Source organism: Mus musculus, chromosome 7, assembly GCF_000001635.26.
Source record: "Mus musculus strain C57BL/6J chromosome 7, GRCm38.p6 C57BL/6J".
Lineage (NCBI taxonomy): Eukaryota > Metazoa > Chordata > Mammalia > Rodentia > Muridae > Mus > Mus musculus.
Window position 1 is genome coordinate 30,568,855 of NC_000073.6, and position 22,114 is coordinate 30,590,968.

General features: G+C 55.1%; 2 protein-coding genes, 1 long non-coding RNA gene and 1 other non-coding gene across 12 annotated transcripts in view; 2 read left to right on the forward strand and 2 right to left on the reverse strand.

Annotated features, from left to right (window-relative positions):
- Kmt2b (lysine (K)-specific methyltransferase 2B) lies at positions 1–20,202 on the reverse strand. Of its 4 annotated transcripts, none has more exons than NM_029274.2 (37): positions 19,501–19,872; positions 18,401–18,473; positions 16,140–18,175; positions 15,839–15,952; positions 15,595–15,745; positions 15,063–15,342; positions 14,846–14,901; positions 14,330–14,608; positions 13,934–14,028; positions 13,554–13,652; positions 13,314–13,427; positions 12,984–13,130; positions 12,796–12,891; positions 12,161–12,278; positions 11,585–11,698; positions 11,236–11,420; positions 11,072–11,161; positions 10,867–10,971; positions 10,653–10,726; positions 10,026–10,141; positions 9,849–9,940; positions 9,629–9,766; positions 8,443–8,601; positions 8,177–8,297; positions 8,020–8,098; positions 7,764–7,924; positions 6,999–7,196; positions 5,471–6,770; positions 5,294–5,383; positions 5,106–5,212; positions 1,847–1,987; positions 1,700–1,774; positions 1,437–1,614; positions 1,084–1,191; positions 904–987; positions 662–791; positions 1–582 (listed from the first exon to the last, which is right to left on the reverse strand). In NM_029274.2, exons 1-37 carry the CDS (start codon positions 19,861–19,863, stop codon positions 307–309), a joined length of 8,142 nt encoding a protein of 2,713 aa, NP_083550.2. In that variant the 5' UTR covers positions 19,864–19,872; the 3' UTR covers positions 1–306. The 4 variants fall into 4 exon arrangements, with proteins under 4 accessions (NP_083550.2, NP_001277502.1, XP_006540471.1 ...); NM_001290573.1 differs by having other exon boundaries at positions 6,999–7,223; XM_006540408.2 differs by having other exon boundaries at positions 4–582; positions 1,847–1,984; positions 6,999–7,223; positions 19,501–20,202.
- Gm32082 lies at positions 19,925–21,505 on the forward strand. Its single transcript, XR_003946734.1, has 3 exons — positions 19,925–20,465; positions 20,665–20,751; positions 21,360–21,505. It is a non-coding gene; the product is annotated as a predicted gene, 32082 (long non-coding RNA).
- Mir3569 (microRNA 3569) lies at positions 20,526–20,583 on the forward strand. Its single transcript, NR_106134.1, has one exon. It is a non-coding gene; the product is annotated as a microRNA 3569 (primary transcript).
- Positions 20,826–22,114, reverse strand: part of Zbtb32 (zinc finger and BTB domain containing 32) — a 13,140-nt gene continuing 11,851 nt past the window's right edge. For 3 of the 6 annotated variants that reach the window (XM_011250663.3, XM_006540246.4, XM_006540245.4), the window contains 4 exons: positions 21,942–22,015; positions 21,779–21,847; positions 21,502–21,666; positions 20,826–21,353 (listed from right to left, as the gene is read on the reverse strand). In XM_011250663.3, coding sequence (XP_011248965.1) covers positions 21,076–21,353; positions 21,502–21,666; positions 21,779–21,847; positions 21,942–22,015 — 586 coding nt within the window. In that variant the 3' untranslated portion in view covers positions 20,826–21,075. The remainder of the gene's footprint in view (positions 21,354–21,501; positions 21,667–21,778; positions 21,848–21,941; positions 22,016–22,114) is intronic. The other 3 variants (NM_021397.2, XM_006540248.4, NR_153655.1) reach the window with 3 other exon arrangements.

A 22,114-nucleotide genomic window follows, 5' to 3' on the forward strand; every position in this document is an offset into this window, starting at 1 on the left:
CTCTCCAAACGCTGACAGACTTTATTGTGGGGGGATTCCCACCTGGGACCCCGCCCTCTTAAATAAAAAAGTGCATAGAAAAGAAGGGATTTAGAAACCTTTGTACAATATCTACATCCTGGGTCCCCAGGGAAGGAGGAAGGAGGCAATGGCTGGGTAGGCAGGAGGGGTGAAGGCAGACTCCTGCCCCACTACATGCCCACATTCACCATGGACAGGAAGGTAGGAGTGAGATACTGAGACTAGGGAGCCACAGGCCAGGGTGAGATGGCAGCGGGCACGTGAGGAATCCGGGCAGCCATGGCCTCAGTTAAGAAAGCGACGGCAGCGCTTGGCGCCACAGTTGCAGGGCAGCTTGTTGCTGGCATCCTCGATAGGAAACTTGTAGTCATAGGTGAGCTCCTCACCTCGCAGGATGCGGCGCAAGGCAAAGATGACAATGTGTTTCTGGCCTTCCACATGGATGACACGAGAGAAGCAGTTGGGCTCACATGAGTGGTTGATGAATCGGGCAGCATTGCCGTGCATGGTGGCGTCCACCACATCAAAGTCATCCATGCGGAACATGTAGCACCCAATACCCTACAGCACGGGACGAAGGAATTAGTTCTCTGTCAAGGTCAGCCCACATCCACTCACCTCAAACCTTCACGCCACTTACCTTCCCATCATAGAACTTCTCTCGCTTGTCAGTCAGCACAGAGCGAATGACAATGCCAGAGTACTCAATGACCATCTCTCCCGCATCGATGTTGCGTTTACAAAACAGACCTCGTCCATGGATAGCTGATCTGCGGGACAGAACAAACCACAGTGAACTCGGGGATGGGGGACAGACACCAGTCAGCTCCTCGTCATGGCTCCTATCTGTCCACCCAAGGGGCACCCCACAACCCCACTAACCTGTAGACTCCCACAGCCTCTTTGGATGTCTTTTTGAGATGACGAAAGCGCATGGCCATAGGAAGCTCCAGGCTGGTGGCACGTCTGGTATGGGACAAAATACCACATAAGTTGGTATCCAGTCAACTCCCCTTTAGGACCCTTTCTGACCAGGTCCAGGACCCTAACTTATCTGCACACCTGGTGGACCGAAGCTGCACCTCATCCTCTTCTTCATCACAGGTGGCTCCCTCGGGGAGCACACGGTGCTGGGAGGCCAGGAAGTTGAACATGTCAAAGGTACACTTCCTGCAAGTGGAGCGGGAAAAAAAAGTAGGAGGGTCACAGCCATTCCTTCAAAGAGATGCTGCCTAGCTATTCTTTCATCTGGTCCAGTATCACCAGGGACTATAGGGCTGAAGATAACTAAACAGGAGATGGGTGGGGTCCACTCTTCTGGCGTGAAGTCTACAAATGACTTTTGTGGTAGCCTAGTGTCTCAGTTTCAATCTTTCTAGACTTAATTCCCACCTGGGTGCTCCCCAAACACTGACCGGAGATAGACCTCAGCACGAGCAGCCCCATGGGGATTCAGAGGTGGCTCTTCCTGGCCCTCTCCCTGCTGGTGGTAGCGGAACTTATAATGCTGGCAGCGCTGGGCCCCAGGGAGCTGCTCTGCCAGGAAGATGACAGCATCGTGGTGGATGCCCAGGAGCCGCGCTCCACTCATTCCTGAGAACAGGACGGGAAGGACATAGCAATCACATGGAGGGTCCACCTTGCCCTTGCTCCCAGGATTCCTGGGGCTACTTCTTACCACTAAAGGAGAGATGCCTGAGCCGTGCATGCCCTCGTGCTTCTTGCACTTTCTCAATCAGAGTTCTCCATGCCACTGGAATGAGGAGCCAGAAGTCAGGATGGGGTATGAACACTCTTCCCCTCTGCTATGCTGCCCTCAACTCACCCTCCAAGCTCTCTGCCTCCACACTGAAGCCATCATCACTGCTGATCTCAAAGCGCAGGTGTGGACCAACCCGTTTGGGGACCTGGTTTTCTTTGTCCTCTGGAGATGGAGGCTCTTCCTCAGAGCTTGAGGCCTCGCCTGCTTCCATGGGGAAGGTAAAAGTAGGAGAGGATCACTTTCCTGGACTCAAAAGCCACTGCTGCCAGGCAAGCAGTGCATGTATTTAATCACAACATTCCAGAGGCAAAGTGAGGCAGATGTCTGTGAGTTTGAGGCCTGTCTGGTCTACTTAGTGAGTTCTAAGACAACCAGAGCCACATAGAGAGGCCTTGTCTCAAAACAAAAGGGGGAAGAAAAAAAAAAAAAAAGACCTAGTGCCCCTGATTCCCAGCTGACATCAATCCCTCCCACCCTTTGGCACAAACACATACAGGAGACAGATGGTCCTCTTCCTGCTTCAATTATTGAGTGAGTCCTGTGGCATTGATTTGAATGTTCTAAGGGGCCTGGAAAAACTTTTCCACCATAGAGCAGCTGCATGCATGGAAGCATGAACGCCTGGACTCTGCCGGCTCACTGAAAGCTAGCCCATCATTACACCCTATAATTATTCTGTCCCTGAAACAAAACTCTATAGATACTGGAGAATTACTTATACACAGTTAAATAAGTAAATAATTGGGGGGAGTATAGAATTGAAGCCAGAGCCTTGAATGTGCTAGGAAAACATTCTATCACCAATTTATACCCCAGCTGAAAATACACTAAATTTTTATACAAGTTAAAATGTATAGCTTGGACACATTCAAGTACACATAATATTTATTACATACCAGTGGTTCTCAACCTGTGGGTTGTAATTCCTTTGAGGGTAGCATATTACATATTTACAGGATTCATAACATTAGCAAATTAGTTATGAAGAAGCAACAAAATAACTTTATGGCTGGAGGTCACCACAACATAACGAACTGTACTAAAAGGTCACACAGCATTAGGAAGGTCATAAACTATTTTTGGGACTTCTTGAACTGTATGTATTTATTCAGTTTTAAGACAGGGTCTCACTACATTGTCCAGGTTGGCCTTGAACTTCTGGACTCATGAGACCTCTCCGACTCAAGATTATCTGGGATCATACAGATGTGCACCACCTCCAGGGGTCACAGATTGTAAAGATAAAGCAACAGGACTCCTGATGTGGCAGGCTTTATCTGTGAAAAGGGTAAGGGCAACCCTGAGGTGTGGGCTTGGCCACAGTAAGGAGGCCATCAACTGCCATGAGGCTAAGGACTATCTGGAGCATGCTAACTGAGCTGTCTCTCAGAGGATATCCCCGTGCAACTTGATAAGAGGATCTGACACAAGTGCAGAAAGCAGGGGCCAAGTACAGGGACCAACTAGGTCTGGGCTGCAGAAAGTGATGTGGTAGCTTTAGGAACAAGGCCTTGACGTCCCAGAAAGTGGATTGGGGGAGCGACACAAACACAAGGCCAAGGGCCCGGGACACAAAAATTGGAAGGGTAAAATGAGGCATGAGCAGAGGCGAGAGGACAATGTGGGGTCCTGGAAGCCACATTTCAAGGAGGGAAGTTGGAGAACAGATGCTGCCAGCAGCATCTGCAGTGGACACCAAGGCCAACCACTGTATCTAGGGCAGGGCAGGGCAGGGCAGGGGTAGAACATGACATAGGAGCAAGACCCACAAGCCCCATCAATCACCACAGCCTTTCTCTCTAGCACCCTCTAGTCAGACAATCCTGACTCTACCACAGAAGTCAGCTCATCTCCAGGCCCCAAGGCCTTCCACTCCTCCTCGATTCATCTACTGAACAGACAGGGGCAGCTAACGAGTCCTTCCCCATTCTCTTTCTCACACTGCTTATCTAAGCTGAGCTGCAGGATGAACATGTCTGGGTCCCCACGAGCAGGCATGTGCTTGTTATCCTCACCATCACACCCCAGTGGCAGCCAGACCAAAGCCTCTCAGCTAGGCAGCCTTGGTCCAGCCGGCTCTTATGTGGTGCTTCGAGCCTACCTCTATGTACTGAGAGAACCCAAATACCTGGGGAGGATGGGTCACTATAAACCCAGTTTGCCTGCTAATCACACAGCTGCTCCACAGAGTGACCCCAGAGGCCAACAGAGCCTCACTTCTAGTCTGAAGTCTAGCAGACAAAACCACTCAAGAACCCACCTGTGACTAAACCTCCAGCTACACCTGCCAGATCTCTCTCCCATCCCAGGAGTCACCTGCTCAAAGCAGATCACTATCCTCCCATGCCCTTTTCCTCAGCCACCACCCTTCCCCCTTTCCTCAGCTTTGAAGTTGCAGCCCTCATAGCCTCAAGCTCTCTGACCTGCTGCCCGAACTCCTCCTGATCCTTAGCACAACTTCTTGGCTAGCTGCCTGGGTGCTGCTCTGGCTTCTCACCAACCACTATCTTCAACATCCTACCCGCCCCATGCCACCTGCTCATGCCCTTTGCCAATCTAGGACTCACAGGCCTGGTCTGGTGGCTTACTGTGGCAGGTGGACTGCTGACAGCTTCATTCCTGGCCTTGGCAACACCAGCCTTTTCTAATCTTCCTGTTCCTGCCCCTTACTTGGGCCCTGGGGCTCCACCCTCCCTGGATGACCCTGACCTAAGCTTTGTTAGACAGTAACTCTGATCCCAACCATTAGATGCACCCCTACTCCACCCCCTATAGCTGCATAAAGCCCAGCCACTTGAGCTTGTACACAGAGCTGTTGTTTTTCCTTGGTGTTTTGTTTCCTTCTGTTGTGAGACAGGGTCTCACTATGTAGCCCAGACTACCGTATCTGAATCAAATCTGGCTCAGCCTGCAGCTACAAAGATACATTATTAAATCTGATTTCTTTTGTGGTGTTTTTGAGACAGGGTTTCTCTATGTGGCCCTGGTTATCCTGCAACTCCATCTCTAGACTGGCTTCAAACCTACAGAGACTCACTTGCCTCTGCTCCCCAAGTGCCACCACCTCCCAGATACTGATTTCTAGCCCCAATTCTGCTGTCATGAGGCCAGGAGCTCCCTAACAGTCCGTAACTCTTAGCACCGAGCCTTGGGTTTCTACACACTGAGCTTATGTAGGGTTTTTGTTGTTGTTTTCTAGTGTTAGAAAATGAACCCAATTAGCCCATGGTGTGTACTGTGTTTCGAGTGAACCAATCCAGGTTCTGTCAGTCTCCACCGGGCCCAGCACAAGGAGGCGATGAGAGGAAAAGCTGGTCTCTACCTGAATAGTGATGCCACTGGGACTCAAACAGTAGGTCTGAGGAACCATCGAGGGCCTGGGAAGGAGCTTCTGCAAGTGGCAGCAAAGGACACCGGTCCTGGGGGCGCCTGTCAACAAAGACCTGTCAGGAGGCAAAAATTACCGGGAGGGGGTGTCCAGAGCCTCAGGGAGGGGACCCGGTCACTCACCCAGGGCTTTCCTCCTCAGGCTGCTCCCCAGGATTGTTCAGGTCCAGAACTCCACGGACTGTGGGCGTTTTCATGCGAACACGACTGAACCTGAAAAGCAGCACAGAAAGCCCACGTGTCCTCCTCCTCCTGCCTACCTCCCTAGCCTGCCAGCCCCAGCCTTAGAGACGCACTCACCCACTGCCACTGATCCCTGGCACATGATGGGCATCCTCCAAGGACTCTCCATCTTCATCCAGCCGGGGAGTTTTGTTTGGGGGAGGAACTGGAGGGGATCGGCCAGAGAAGGTGGATACCCTCTTGACACGAATGGCCTGGCGTGGTGGGCTGGGGGGCCCACTGCTAAACACCAGTGTTAGTGGGGGTGGAGGTGGGGGTGGGGCAGGCCGGACCACTCCTACCCCTACCACTGGTAACACACTGAGCAGGGGTCCTGGGGGCAGAGTCCAGGAGGTGGGAGCTGTTGGGGGAATGATGGGGGGTAGAGGGGGCTGCTTTACTGGGGGTGCTACAGGCTCACCCTCCCCTGCCATCTTCACAAATACTTGCCCCAGCTTGTTGACAAGGATGATCTTGGATGTGGCAGGTTTGGGGGGTTCTGGAGCAGGACCCAGACTCAATACCCGGACCCCTGGAGCTCCAGGGAGCCAAGCAAATGTTCGGGTGGGGTCAGCTGGGCTAGTGGACAGGCTTTGTGGGGGTTGGCTGCCATTAGCCAAGGGAGGTGCTGAAGGAAGAGAGTCCTCTCTGGGGCCAGCAGCCCCCTCCCCAGGACCCCCTAGGTTCTTCAACACGAAATCCACAATTTCTGAAGGCAGGTCTTCAGGAGGTTGGGCTCTGTCGCCTGCTGCTCCAAGGACCCCTCCTCGGCCCACTCCTGGTCCTGAAGGAGGAGTCCCCTGTCCCCGGGGTTGTTGGACAGCCTCAGCCTCGCTGTCTGTGCCATCATCCACTCCGTCCAGCTGCTCGATTCGGGGAGCTCCAGCAAGGGAACTGGGGGCCAGGGCAGGGCCAGACACCACGGTCACAGGGAAGTGGACATAGTGAGTGGTAGGGCTGGCCTCCTCCTCTGAGCTGTCCCCTGGACCTCCCTGGCTGCTCCCCACTGCCCCAGCAGCCACAATCTCTTCCTGGAAAGGCTCAGTCCCCAGCAGGCTGGCTGCAAAGTCCAGGTCAGCAGCACTTAGTCCTGACACCACCTCCATGTCTTCAAAGTCTGGGCCCAGGTCTTCAGACGGTGGAAGGGGAGATGGGGCCAGGTCAGGGGGAGCCAGCTCCCCTGAGGTAGGTGTGAGGGCTGTGACTGAGGTAGACAGGGGCACCCTGAGCTGAGGGGAAGTTCTGAGAGGAGAGGAGGTCCTCCGGGATGGTGGTGGCCTGGTGGCCAGGGGGCTAGGACGCCGAGATCGCCTTGGGGGAGCTGGAAAGTCCGAGTCTCCCACAGTAGGGATGTGGTGGGTCAGGGAAGATGGACTTCCTGCAAGAGGGAAAAGGTCAGTATCAGTCAGCAACTCCAGGTTTCCTAGCTAGCTCTACCCATTCCTTTTGAAAGGCAGGGTTTCTCTGTAGCCCTGGCTGTTCTGGAACTTCCTCTGTAGACCATGCTGGACTTGAACCCACAAGAGCTCTGCCTGCCTCTGCCTCTTAAGTACTGGGGTCAAAGATGACCACCACCACTGCCCATTTCTCTACCCATCGTGCTTACCTGGAGAGGGCAGAGGACCAAAAGAGACTCCCCCTAAGGGCCTCCGAGACGGTGAGTAGTTGGGCACTTTGATTCGAGCCCCTGAGAAGGAGCGAGGGGTGGGAGGAGGGCCATTGCTTGAATCTGTCCGAAGCGGGGGATCCAGATTCTGAATGGGGGAGTGGTGTACAGGATCTCCAGGGATCAGAGAATCTGTATCTGGCAGATCATCATGATTGGGGGGCTCTGAAAAGTCAAGAACAAGGGAGGTTGGGGGTCCTGTACTAAAACCCCCCAACCCGTGCCCCAGAAACCACGTCAAATGGCTCATAACCAATCCAGCTCTAGGGGATCTGACACTCCTAGCCTCTGTAGGCTTGTGTACACAAAGGCTGGAAATAAGCACATGCAGGCCCAAATCCTGACTGTGCCACTGTTCTTGTAGAAATAAACCATTTCTCTTGTACATAATGCAGCAGAATCTATGAACTTATTAGCAAGACCAACCAAACATTACAAGAGCACACAGGCCTCAGGAAGCCAGCTGTGAACATTCCTGTTCCCTATGGCTGGTAGCCTGGTGCTCTTCCCTCACTTCCTGTGAAATGCTGAGCACAGCCCCTGTGGTATGCTTCGAAGTTCAAAGCCAACTACCATTGTTTCTGTCATTTCGAGAGATCATCCTGAAGTTTCTCAACACATGGAGCATATGGAGGTGGGGGAACAGCTTTGCGAGGTCCCCCTTTGGAGAAGGGGATGAGGCATAAGTACCCAAGTGCTACCTACCTGAGGAAGGGGTTGGGCTATGCACAATGGTCTGGTTCTCCTCTGCTGCTTCTAGGTGCACTGGCTCCTCCCTTGGCCCCCAAGGGCGATACTCTAGAATTCGGCACCGATACCAGCAGCGCCTCCGAGCATCCACTGTGCTCCAATACAGGCGGGAGCATCTGGAGCAGACAAATGGGGCAAGAGGGTTAGGGAAACCTAGAAACAACACCCAGCCCTGGAGTCCTCCTCCCCTCACCAGCCCTGGGGTGCTCACTGGTAGCCAATGGGGAAGAGTCGACCCTCACAGTCTGAGAGATCAGATAGGGTGCCCAGGGAGTTGATTCTGATGGAGCCTATGGTACAAAGGAGAGGTCAAGTAGGGTAGTGCCAGGTAAGGTCAGAAGCAGTATGTAAGAGAGCAAGAGGCTTACCAATGAGTACATTGATGACATCTGGTTCAAGTCCAGTCAAGAACTTTCGCTTGAAGTTGATGCCCTCGAAGTCCACATAGACTCGCCGAAGAACATCAAAACCATCAGGGGTCACGATCTCCTGGGAGGCAGGAAGTAAATGGGGGTTGCTGGACTGGCAGAGGGTTGGGGGAGCACGAGGGCAAAGTTCTGACCTCAGAACATGACCTCAGGGAAGCCCGAGATGCTAGGGGAGAGGGCAGTGGATCCCCAGCATCCTGGCCCACCTTGCCATCTAGGAGGTCTGTGTGTTTCTGGCAGAAAACCTTCTTGTCATCCTGGAAGATGCAGTAGCTGGCCCGGGCACACATGAAGTGGAAGTTGCTGAGACATGAGGACAGGCAGCAGCCAACTGTGGCTCCAGGCTTGAGGCAGAGCTCACAGCGCTGTGGGAGGAAGGGGCTGCTGAGGTGAGAACTATGTGGCTCTGCATCACTGACAATACTGCACAGGCCCTGGCTGGCCCAGCACCCTACACAGCCTAGGTAAGAAGGGAAACCCCTTTCCTAGCTATGCCCAGGGCCAGGAGCACACACAAACTACCTCAGGAACATAGAGCAAGGTCTTGAGAAAGCTATCAGCTCTTCCTCATTGGTACTTGTCACCTTCTTTACACTCGTCCTCACCGCCCCTGCCAGTGTAGGTCTTCTCCAGGACTCCACCCAGGAGCACACAGTGAGAAGGATTCTTTCTTTTTTGAGACAGGGTTTTTCTACACAGCCCTGGCTGTCCTGGAACTCATTCTGTACGTAGACCAGGCTAGCCTCAAACTCACAAGACACAAGAGATCATCCCACCTCTGCCTCTCAGAGTACTGGGACTAAGATGTGTGTCTCGCCTGGCTGAGAGCGATTCTGAAGCTGACTTGACTGCCTAGTGAGAGAAAGATGACACTGTATGGAAGGTGGCCTTCAGAGGTACAGTAGACAAGGTGTGTAAATTCCATCTCTTAGAATACAGGCCTAGATCTAGCTAGAGAAAGGATGCTGCCAGTCATCAGTGCCAGGGTCTTGAGACAACCAAATGGGCACCAAGGGAGCCAGATTCAGGGCACACACCTACAATCCGAGCACTTGGGAAGCAAAAGCGGGAAGATTATGTTGAAATTAGATTGGGCACCATGAGTACCTGGCCAGCTAGGGCTCATTAGTCACTGTCCCATTAAAAAAAGGGGGTTTGGGGGGTGGGGGCAGAGACTATAACACCACTTAAAGGTAAAGCACTTGCCTAGCATATGTGAGGCCCTGACTTCAATTCCCAGCACCACAGTAAGAGTAACAAGGACGAGCAGTGGAATGGAAGGACATGTCCCAGAGATCATCATTTAATAAAGGATTAGGTTAGTTCCACACTGAAGGAAGTGCCAACCTGTGACCCCAAGAAATGCTCGCCTTTCTGGGCCCACGTCCTTACCATCTGCCTTCCACGTGCAACAGCAGCATGGACGTTCTTGAGGGAGCCATCATTCTCCTCAAACACTTCAGCTGACCAAATGGCACAATTGACATGTGTCCACTCATTCTGCCCAATGTACAGGAGCCGCCCCGCCTCCTGTGGGCAAAGAGGAGAGGAATCACGGGGAAGTTCCCAGGACTGGACCCCACAACCTAGAGCTCTGCATAGTAGCCTTTACCTTAGAGTCAGCATCCCCATACTTGAGACAGAGTGCACACTGACGAGGGTCATCCAGGTGTGAGAAAGCAGCTGGGTCCTTGCTCTGGAAAGCTGCAGAGGATATAGAAGTCAATCTACAAGAGTCAGAATCTAGGGCATGGCACAACAATCAGGGTTCAGCCTTGTTTCCCACTACCTGCTGAAGGATCCCCTGGAGGCTGCCCCGATTCTGGGGTCTCTGATTCCTGTTGTCTCCACTGAGCATAGACATGGTCCAAGGATGGAGGCAACACAGCATTGGGGAGCACTCCGCTGTGGAGACAGGATTAGAGGTTGAGCTGGAGCCTTCCCATGACATAGCCTTACATGCCATGGTTCCTTTCTTCCTTTCTCACATGGATTTCTCTCTCCCGCCCCCCACACTCCCCTCAAAGAAGCCAAGCTCCTCTGTGCCAGTTATATGTGCTGTTCTCCACCCCACATCAGTTCAGATGTCATCCCTTCCAGGGTACTTTCTCCTCTTACGTATCTAGGCTCTTACAACCTCTTGGGCTTCCATGTCGCCACTCTGACCAACCTGGGCCATCATCAGAGCCTGCCTAACCTCCCCAACAGCTTTCAAAAAGTAGAAACAAAGAGCCAACAGCACATGCGCCATCTTTGCTAGTCTAGAAGTAATGAGGAACGCTCACTCTGGCTCTACCACCCTCTTCAGCCTTGACCTGAGCCTTACCCCTTATCCCAGCCTCATCCCCGGAATCCCAAATGCCCTTGCTTCTGACCTCACTCCTTGGTCCCCCTCCAGCTACTCATCCCTGCTCACTTTGGCAGCCGTGTACTCCGTCGCCAGTACTTAGGATCATGGGCGTCAAACCAGCAGAACGCAGACTCTAGCAGCTGGGAAATGGGTTAAGAGGATGAGAAGAGCAGCCTTCCCTCGAGAATAGATGGGGGCAGGGTCTGAAGGACACACTCTTTTCCCCTCCCTATCTCCACCAATGCTCAAGCCACCCTTCAGGCACCACGCCAGCACTCACCTTCAGTAGGAGTCCTTTCATCTGGCTTCCAGCCCGGCGCTCTGGGGTCTCTCCTTCTTCTGAATGCCTCATCAAGATGGCCACTACGTCTTCCATGAAGCTGTGCTGTAGGTGAGTTTCTTAGCATCTGAGCCCTTACCCCAAACTTCACCCCAGCCTAACTCTGCTCACGGCAGCCACCTGCTCCTTCCCATGTCTCACTCACCACAGACTTATAGAGACCTTCCTCAAAGCGCTTTCCCACAGCTTGTAAATCACAGGGTCCTGGGTGGAGCTGCTTCCCATCCTGCCCACACTGCAAATGGGGGAAGTCAGAAGGGCTAGGGCTGAGCCCAACTCCACCCACCCTGCGTCTGGGGCCCTCCAGACCTGGGTGCACAGCAGCAATGGGCCTGCCACCTTTGAGCTTAACAGGCCCTGGAGCACCTGACGCAGGCCTCCCTGCAGGGCCCCACTCAGGGCCTCTCGCCAGCGGGGCTGTGTCGCCCCAGCACATGGCCCACACGTGTACAACACTGAGTCTGGCAGTCCAGAAAGGATCTCGTAGTCTTCATCTAGAACAGTCAATGACAAAGGAGACAATGGATTGGAAAGATGTAGGGGTTCCCAGGAGCCCCCAAGGCCCAAGGACAGTTAGTGCACATGTCACCCTACAGGCCTGTGGTGGGGAGAGGGTCCCCAGAGGGCTGAACCTGTAACTCTGTGGTAATCTTCTCACCTGAGAGTCCCTCACACTTGGCATGCACCCAGTGGTCACACTGTGCACACTGCATCATCTTGCTCTCATAGTCATTGTCTTCATAGCAGCGTGTGCAAATTGGGCAGTAGTTCCCTGGGGGAAGAAGTAAGAGGCAAAAGTCAAAGCAGCCAGGACTGACCAACGCCTGAGTCATGTGCAGAGGCTGTATACATCATCTGACAGCTACACAAGGTGTCACCCCTACACCCTTCAGTCCAAAAAGCTGTATGTGGACAAAGCCTGTTTTCTCTGTAGCCCTGACATTGTATGGGTGAATAAGTGCAGACAGTGCAGGTCTTCTTCACACGGCCCAGTGGAAACCTAGGGGTTCTTCCAGGAGGGATATTAGAAAATGAGTGGGTCCCCAAGCTCTGTAGCTGCACTACTCCCAGAGGGCTCTGCTCTGTGCTCGTTAGCTTTGGTTGAACACTACTGAGTCACAGGAAAAGTTCTGCAGCTCAATGGCAGAACGCTACTAAAATCTCCTCTTTTTGGTGCAAGAGCCCGGCCCACTCTACCACAGTCCCCCAAGCCCTTTCTGCTGCCAGGTCCCACCTTTTTCATAGAGCTCGGTGCACCTGGGGCAGAGGCTGTAATCTCCAGACCACTCGACATCCCAGTTCTTGCCTGGAGTTGCCCCACAGCTCTTACAGCGCACACAGGCTGAACAGATCTGGGGGATGGGGTGGGGGTGTGTTAGAAGAAAGCCGGACATCAGGCTGAAACAGGCTGACCGGTGAGCCGGGGAGGATGGGTAGAAGGAAACAGATGGAGAGGGACCAGTACAAGAAATGATGGTAAGGGGCTGGTGAGATGGCTCAGCGGGTAAGGGCACTGACTGCTCTTCCAAAGGTCCTGAGTTCAAATCCCAGCAACCACATGGTGGCTCACAACCACCCATAATGAGATCTGATGCCCTCTTCTTGGGTGTCTGAAGACAGCTACAGTGAATTTATGTATAATAATAAATAAATCTTTAAAAAAAAAAAAAGAAATGATGGTAAGACGGGGGAGGAGGAAGAAAGGGGCAGAGTGAGCCCATGAGCTCCTAGAGACCACCTGTCCACCTACAGCTTGCCTATGTGCATGCTGCCAGTCAGTCTCAGAGTGGTGGGCAGCCCTACATCTCTATGAGGGCTTTGGTCAGGTTAAATAGAATGCAGGACTAAGGGACGTGGCTCGTCTCTCACCCAGTGGCGCCGTCTACGCGTGGCCCGGGTTGGGTAGCTGGGTCCCAGGCAGGCTGGGTGGTAAGCATGACGACAGCGTTCACATTCCAGGAGGTGCTGCAGGCAGTGGAGGGGAACGGAGTGTACAGGAGACTGCATGAGGTCGCCCCTCCCCAGGCCCTACCTGCCCAGGGCTGCCAGTGCCCCACCTTGGACCCTCGGCCTTTGCGCCCACAAACATGGCAGAACTTGCAGCGCCTGCAGCACCAGGTGTCACGATGCTGAGGTGAGGGCCGCTCAGCCTCCTCCAGACAGAAGGGGTGGAAAGGATCGCAGCAGACTTGGCAAAAAACCAGCTAGGAGGGGTAAGGAAACGACAGACAGACAGCATGAGGCTGGACGGACAGCCGGGAGGTGATCCCTGCCTGAGAGCTCCAGGTCAGGAATGGCAAATGGAGACTTGGAGGCCAGGACTGTCTTGTTTTTTTGTTTCTGTTTTGTTTTGTTTTTTAAGAAAAATAAAAGGACAAAGCACCAACCTCATGGAGGCCTTTGCTAGCACACAGCAGACACACCATCGGTGGCCCCCCTGGCACAGAAGTCAGCACACTGAGACCACCCATAAGCCACACATTCTCTAGGTCGCAATCCTCCTGGGGTAAGAGAGGACACAGGATTGGAAAGCAGCCAGGAACACAAGTCAGATCCACGTTGAAAGCTCTGGTTACAATAAAGAAGTTTCATCCACTGCATGCTCTAAGTTGCTCTCAACCCTGTACCTTAAAATCTACTCGGACCCGGTGCACACCGTCAGGAGACTTCTGCTTTCCAGTCCAGCCATTGGGAAAAGAGGCAAAGGGGCCAGGGGCTAAAGCATCCTAAGGAGGGACATGGGGTTGTCAAAAGATGCCAACCCCACCCCTCTGCAGACTCCTCTCCTCACTGGCCTCCCCCAACCTGCCATACCCTGCCTTTTGCCCAGATCCCACTTGGCTTTCCAGAAAGGCAAGGCCTGCCTCATCCCTCAGGACCTGTCCTCTGGTGAGGACACACCACGACACTCAGGTGTGCCCATCACCCTGACTTGCCAGGTAGCTCCTGGAGAGCAGGAGCCATGCCTCACACAGGGCTTGGGGTTCTCGGAGCGGGCCGTGCTGACCTTGTCCAGGCGCCTTCGGGCCTTGAGCTGCAACACAGGCTGCAGGGTGGGTTTGCGGGGCCGGCTCTGCTCCTCAGGTTCTAGTACTGGCAGCTCTAGGCAGGACACAGGACAGCTGACCCTTCCTATGCCGGGTCCTCTACCCATCTGCACCTACGTTCGTTCCCAAGGCTTCCTCCAACCAGGGCTCAGGAGGAAGACCTTCAGTGAGTACTGAACACACCAACTGTGTGTGTTCCCCAAGAACGACTTCCTCCTTTGTTCCCAGCTACCCTCTTAGACAGACTGAGGAGTCCTGTCCCTTCTAAGCTTAACACACACAGGGCCCTGGATTCCACCCCAAGAATGGCCAAAAGGAAAAGAGTCATAAAACAAACTGCTAAACTGAGAGCATACCATGTTCTCTGGGGGTGCGACGTCTTGGAGCAGGAGGACCCCCGGGCTCTGAGTCATCTGAGTCCTCGAAGACATCATAGGAGGGCCGCTGTTTGACGCAGCGTCGGGCTGACTTGCGCTGCAGTAGGAGGGAGTCCTGCTCCTCGGGCCCGGGAGTGGCCCCCACCTCCTCCCGGGACCCCCCAGCTCCCGCCCCCCGGCGTGGGCCTGGAGGACCAGGGGAGGCCTCAGGAGATTCATCGGAATCCCAGGGCAACAGCGTCTTCACTATCGTCCGGCCTGTGGGAACAGGGGACTTGGTAGGATTTGAACTCAGCCAGGGATATATGGGCACCAGGACAAAGGAAAGCCAGAAAGTGCAGCACAAAACAAACAATGCAGGACAGGTTTAAGCTCTGATAAAAAAGGACACGTGTCAAATGCAAAGGCACGAGTGGAAAGCAAAGAAAACATGGCCTCTGCCACCCCGCTATCTATGTAAGGTTTTGTGAAGAAACCCTCTCCAAGCCTTATTACCTTTTTTTGCCAGCCGCTCCATCTTCCGAGCCTCTATCTTGTCACACTTCCGGTATCTGGGGAGGGGAGCAGCACGTCACCAGGGTAGGGACTGGTGGTCTGGGGGAAGAGAGGAAGCTCTCCACAAGGATGCCCATCCCACTGCTCTGGCTGGGACAAGAGGCTCAGGTGACTGACAACCCCAGGTGGGACCAGAGGCTACACTCCAGCTACTTACACACAGCACTGCTTCTTAGTGTTGGGACCCCCAAATTTAGGTTTATCCAAGCAGTTGACACAAGAGCCACAGTCCTGCACACGCAAGCAACCCCGACAGTGCCCACAACGAGCCATTCTCATCTTCTTGCCATGGTGGGATGGCAGTGACCGCCGTGGTGTGTGGGCCAGGGCCCCTGTAGACCCTGTAGGCTCCGAGTCTCCCCCAGGCCCTGCAGATTCCACCTTTTCCCGCTGGGATCGGGAAGGGACACTCTCAGTCTCTGATGCTGATGACGTATCTATTGCAGCAGATGGAGGGGAGACAGAGCCACAAAGCCACTAGGTATCCTACCTCATTTCCCTACTTTCCCTCTGCTTTTCCACACTGACTCTAGGTATTCTGGACCTAACCAGATCTGTCCAAGACCTAGCAGCACTGCAACCCATCTGCCCCCTAAGCCCCATCCAATTCCTCTGCTCAGCTCCCTGGTACTCTTGCTCATGCACAAACCTTATTTGTCCTCAAGCCTCCCACTACTCAAGTCCCCTACCCTCAGTGGCGAGGTCCTGCCGATCCCGGAGAGGGAGGGCACTGAGGCGGGGTACATCTTCAGGCACCATGGCCCGAGCCTGACCCAAGGCCACAGCAGCGTGACGGCAGACATGTTTGATTCGGGGGCCTTGTAAAGGTGACTCAGGGCCCTGAGAGAGGAAAAACCAGGAAGAGGTGTGGGAAATGGTTCCATGTGGTTCTGCAGCCAGCCTTCTTCAGAAGACCCTCCTCTCACTGCATACCGAGGCTCGATCTCTCTTAGCTTCCATGGATTCATCTTCAGACCTGACACAGCCTCTGTCCGGGGTCTGTTTGACAGTCCCCACAGCCTCCTCGGTTTGTACTGCAGGGCTTAGCTGGTGGGGGAAATTAACAGGGTCAGGGGCTGCAAAGTGAAGACCAGTGGGAACAGGGGAATAGGAGAGGGAAGGGATAGGGTCAGGGTAGAAACAATTGGGAGGTAAAAGGGAAACTGGTCCTGCATGTCCGGCTAAACACTTATCTAGACTGAGTGCAGGGACTTGCTCAAAGTAACACACTCACCGGCATTGAAGCCGCCACTTTCTGCTGTTGCTGTTGATCGATCTTGAATAACTGCACCTTAGCTCTCTTAAGAAGGCTAAACATTTTCTCCTCCACCCCAGATAGTGGCAGGGAACCCAGACTTGCAACACGGGCCTTTTCCAGTGGTGGTGTGTGTTGTGGTGATGGAGGTGGCTGCGCTTGTGGTTGCTGTGGTGGTAGTGCCTGGGGTAGGAGCTGGGTCTGCAAGGCCTGCGGGGGCTGCTGGAGCTGAAGCTGCTGGCCTTCACTCAGAGCTGGAGCTCCATGGGGGGGCACCTCAACCTTAACAGGACTGGTGACCACAGGGACAAAGCGAGGCAAGCTGAGGTGATTGGTCCGCCCCACTGCCCTAGGCTCAGGCTCTGCTGGAGAGTCATCAGCAGGAGGCAGCTCTGGCTCAGGGGTTTCAAGAGCCCCAAGAGGAGGAGGGGTAAGCACCGATTCATAGATCTTCAGGTGGGCTTCACTTGGGGTAAACTGAGGGGCCCGAAGGAGCAAGGGCCTCCGGGAGGGAGTGGCAGGGGCAGGTGGTGGAGATGGGGCTGGTGGAGGAGCAGGTGGAGGTGGCGGCAGCTCCCGGGTTAGTGAGGTCCAGCGAAATGTGGGTTCCCTTAGGATAGACCGCCTCTTCTCAGGGAGTGGGACTGGGGTAGATGGGGGAGTTGGGACACGAGGTGGAGAGGAGACTGGTACTGGTTCCTGGGGAGCAGGTGGGGAGGTTGCAACAGGAGGTCGAACAATAGAAGCCTCCACCTTTGGAGGTTTGGGAGGATCTTCATCCATAAATCGCCGGGGTGTCTTGATAACACGGGAGGAGCGAGCACTCACTACAGGCATAATAAACTGCCGTATATTCTTTAAAAAGGTGGTACTTTTGGGGACCACAGTAGGACTGTCTTCCAAAGGGCTTCCTGTGGTGGTGCTAGGGTTTGGAGTGGGAGAAAGGGTGCCCTCTGGTCCTGACCGAGCAGCTTCCCTCTCTGCCCGCTGGCTAGGAGTCAGGGGAGGCCTGCCCCTCTTCCTAGAGCATGTAGCTGGGACAAGAGGAGGAGACTCTTCCTGCTTCTCTGGGGCTGGATATGGGGGAGGGGAAAGTGGGGGAGGAGGAGAAACTGGGGGTGGTAGAGGGGATGCTGGAGGTGGAGGAGATGTTGAAGGGGGTGGTAGAGGAGGAGGTGGTGAAGGGACTGGAGGAGTCAAGGGTGGTGACGGAAGCTTTGCCTCTTCCTTCTCCTTGGCTAGCATCGCTTCTTCCTCAGCCACAGCTCTCTCAGTCTCCTCCTCTTCCTCTTGCTTGTTGTTATCCTCATTGTCATCTTTTTCTTCCTTCTCTTCTCCCTCCTTCTCCTCCTCCTCCTCCTCCTCCTCCAGTTTCTGCTCCTGTTTCTTTCTACACGAGCCCCTTTCTGGTTCATCTCCATCTTTTCTTTGGGGGGCATCCTGCCAGCTTTCCCCACGTTGACCATGACCCTGACCTGATTCTAGTTCCTGGGACAATTGTCCCATCTTCACTTTCTTGGCCTTGGAAACAAACTTGATCATAAGGGGAAGTCCGCCTCGGCCTCTGCCCCTGCCTCCACGGCCTCCTCTCCCAGGCTGTCCTCCACGTTTGGGGGTTCCAGGTCCTGGACCAGGTCCCTCCTTGCATTTCCAACTGCCAGCTTTGTTCTTTACTGGAACCACAGGGGGCGGAGGCTCGGGTTTAGGGATTGTCACAGCCGCTTCTGCTAACACTACTGCTTGCTGCTTTTTCCGGCAGGGACCGGCTGGCCGTCCTGGGGGCCTTCCCCGAGACCGTCGGGGAGTAGAGGGTTCACGTGCCCGTGCCCGGCTCCGGGGGGGTTGGGGTGCTTGGGACCGCCGGAGAAGTTCAGTCAGTGCCTGCACCATCCGTTCTGTGCCCTCCTCACCCCGTTTCCGAGTAGGGGCCTTTGGGGGGACAGGAGTCACATCTGCTAGGCGAGGAGGAAGGGGGGTCGTCTTATGCTTGCGGCCCCGACCCCGAGGGGCTCGACCTAAAAGGAGAACAGTTGTGGGGAGATGGGTCAAACTGGCCCTTCAGTCTTAAGAAAAGCACCCCAGAAAGACAGGATACTAAGTCTTACTTGTCTGTTTTTCCCCACAGCCCAGGCTACCTTGGACTGAACACAGGACACTCAGTAACTGGTAGAGACTAGCTGAACACAAAGGGCAAGAACCTTCCCGCAACACTAGAGAGGTAGAGTTTCCCCATCACTCACCTCGCTGGGACCGAAGCGCAGAGCGCAGGGAACTGGGGGCCACATCTTCATCTGAATGAAAACCCTGAAACTCCTGATTTAGGGGACCAAGGGTGAAGGGGAGAAACAGCAGTCAGTACCAAAGCCCTGGTTCCATCTGGGCTTCAGGTGTTGCAGATATGATAGTTATCGTCCACCTTAACATACTCCTCCTCATTTACCAAAGAACTTAAAAGACTGAGGCAAGGTCAGAAGGAATAAAGGTACAAGGCGTTCTTGAACCAGACCATTCCAGCACAGCCATCAGTAATTCACTAGCCCAGAAGAAAACACTAGAGGGTCTCCTCGAGTTAAGCAATAGGCATTACAATGAGGGCTAATTCCAACTTAAAACAAAGTAGGTCCTCCATTTACACCCTTGCAGGGCATTCTTAAAAATGGGGAGTGTTTGGGGGAGATGAGAGGTGGAGCAGATGGTTTATCATATTAGAATCCACTCTGAGCCCTCAGAGGACAGCTAGCTCTCCTAAGCAATAGAATCCACACCCTCCTGCCTTCTCCAAAAGGCTGAGAGGGATAAACCATGACTGCACTCACTCCAGATTCAAGACTCAGCATTCATTCTATCCCTCTTCAACCCGCGCCTAAGAAGCCTCCACCACTCTACCTTAGAACCAGAGAGCAACTGGGGCCCTGGTGGAACCAGGGCAGGGATATGTCGCGGATTTTAAGGGCCAAGGAGGCAGCCTGCAAGTAAGAGCCCAGGAGGCTCTCTAGCCTTGGTCAATTAAGGCCACGCTGCTGCTGTCAACCACCGCTGGTCCGGCATGCAATCCCTATGGCCTCTTCACCCACTCCTGTCCTGCTCTGCCATTGCTACCGCGAAAGATCAGCTCAGGACACCAATTGGGCTCCAGGCGTCTAGCTGCAGTCAGGGTTTCTCTGATCACTTTCAAAGGCCCTAGCTACCCAAACGCTCCACGCAGCCTGCTTCCTTCGTGCTTCTTTCCAGGAGCCCCGAGAATCCCACTTGTCCACAACACCCTTCGGAGCTATCCGGAGCCCTGCAAGCCCCTGGCCTCCGCCCTACCCGGCGCTAGAGACACCTCCGACCGCCTCACCTCCTCCTCGGATTCCCCGTCACTGCTCTCTTCCTCCGGCATGCAGCCTCGGTTCGGGCCCCAGCCCCGTCCCCGGCCGCGGCCTCGGCCTCGCTGAACTCGCGCACCAGCCCACAGGCGGCGGAGCCGGCGCAGGCCCCGGCGAAGACCCAGCAAACGGAGCAGGGCCGTGTCCTCCCCGGGCTCGGCTCCTCCCGGCCCCGCCGCGCCGCCACCGCGCCGCAGGGCTACCCGCACTCTTTCGGCTCCGTTGCCTCGGCCGCCGCGGCCCCCGCCCCCGCCGGAACCCCGCGGCCGGCCCGGGAAGCGGCCCCGTGCGGAGCCAGGCCCGGGGCAACTGCCGCCGCCCGCCGCCGCCGCCATCTTGGCACCGTGAGAGGGGCCGGGGAGGCGGGGGGAGGGGCAGCCCGTGCGCAGGGCCGGGGGGGAGGGGAGAGGAGGGGAGGAGGGGCAAAGCGGGGCGGCTGCGGCTCACGACAACAACCAGCGCCGCTGTGGGGCGGGCAGGAGCCGGGGGCTGGGCTGGCCACGCGCGGGGCACCACGGGAGCAGGAGTCCTGGGCCGGTCGGCCGTCACCCTCCAGCCGCACCTGAAGAGCGGACCCCGCGTCGCGGCCTGAGAGCGGGAGGCGCAAGGTCTTCTGGGGAATGTAGTCCAGTCGCCTTGCTCCTTCCGCCGACAGCTGGGGCGCGAGAACTGGGAATACCGGGTTGGCGACAGAGACCAGGAGAACCAGTTCCTGGTCTCCAGGAGGTGTGGTTCCCGGCTCAGACTCCTCCCATTGTTCTAGTCGGAACTAGCGACCTGCATGGACTACCATTCCCAGGGTCCTTCCCAGGGTACCGTTGGCTTCGGACCCTGGGAACCCGACGGACACACAGTAGACGAAGTTAGCTATTGCGCTAGGCGTTGGCTGAGGGGAGGGCGGCGGCGCTGGATTAGTCTCACTTCCAGGCGCAACCCGGTAGCCGCATTGCCCGGCGCGGAGGGGAGATGCTGGAGAGGCTAGTCTTCCGTCCCTTACTCGGAGGAGAGCAGACCGGTGGTCGAAATCCGGACCTCAGTCTGCGCTCCTCTCCAGCCCTAGACTACGCGCGCGGTAGATTGCTGTGGGAGGAACCAGAGTCTTGGGGCGCCTCAAAGCCACCTTTCCTCTCCCGCAGGGTCTGGAGCGCCTTTGCCGCGTGCTGCCCTCGGGAATTATACGAAGCCCCCCGGAAGGAGAAGTGTGACCCTCTGTTTATTGAATGGTGAATGGCCAGCAGGGGCCGCTACAGGGCAAGGGTGGAAACCCCCTAGCACAGAGGAAAAGTCTGGACTCGTCCTGACTGGAGCACAGGAAACTTTATTATAGTGATGAAATTGACAGTCCCCAGTTAATCTTCACCGAGTTAATTGTCCTTTAACTCGGGCTCGCCAGGCCGAGGCTTCTGCAACTCGCTTGTCCCGGAAGGGTTCGTAGCTCCTGTCTCGCAGTTCTTCTGTGGTTAAATTTGCCAGGCCGCCCTAGCTGAGCCCTTCTGCCTTTCATTCTTTGGACTCTTTGTCAAGCCAGAGAAGCTACCAACACCCGGTCAGGTGGCAGCAGAGGAGGTAGGACTACCGGGAGAGCTGGAGGCCCGGGTCGGCCTCGAGGAAGAGTAGAGGAAGGTGGAGCGTATGGTCCATCCAGGCGGCAGCCGGCTGGGCGAGTGGCCACGCATGTGCGCCTGCATGGAGGCCAGGCTAGGGCAGCCAGCCCTGCACAGAGGGCATCGATAGGGAGCAGCCCCATGTGTCCTCAGGTGCTTGGTCATGGCAGAGAAATCCCGGGAGCGCTGAGGACAGAGGCTACAGGAGAAGGGCTTCTCTCCTACAGGTGGAGGAGAAAGCCAGAGAAGGAAGAAATGGGCGAAGGCTCTCCAAGCTAGGGGTGCGTCGAGCAATAGGGCAAGGGAGGAGCTGGCAGGCCGGCGATGGAAACGAAAAAGATAAATTCACACTGGGCAGGATGCCCATACCTGTGTGGACTCGGTAATGTGTCTCCATCTGATGCTTGAGTGAAAACCTCTTTCCACACACAGAGCAAGAATAGGGCCGAGAGCGAGCAGGAGAGGGTAAAGGAGGGTGTTGGTGAGATGGGCAGTTCAGTGTGCGCTCCTGACTCACACAGGTTGCCAGTGTGCCTGTGTGGACAGAGAAATGGCGTGACCCAGACAGAATCCCTGAGGCCGAATCAATACAATGTCTAAACGATTTGGTGAGGAGAGGGGAGGCGGCAGCTCTCACCCTACTTACCTGTGAACCCTTGCCCAGACGTTTCTATCTGCCAAGGGCTGAGGGTTTCAGTGCCCTGGGGAAAAGATCCTGGAAACAGAGTGAAGTAGGGGCCCTGCTAAGGCTGGACTCCTGGAGCCCAGCCACTGGGCAAAAGCCCTGTGTGGAATACTGAGGGGCTTACCTGGAGTGGGGCTAGAGGAAGCCAGCTGATTCTGACTCCAGAGAGCTTTGGAGTGGTTCAAGGTCAGTGGGATCCTGGGTGGAGAAGAATTACAGTCTTGGCAAAGCCTGAGAACCTAACTGACTCTGGCCTGTCTTGTGATGACAATATTTGTTGTCTCTAACTCAGGAAAT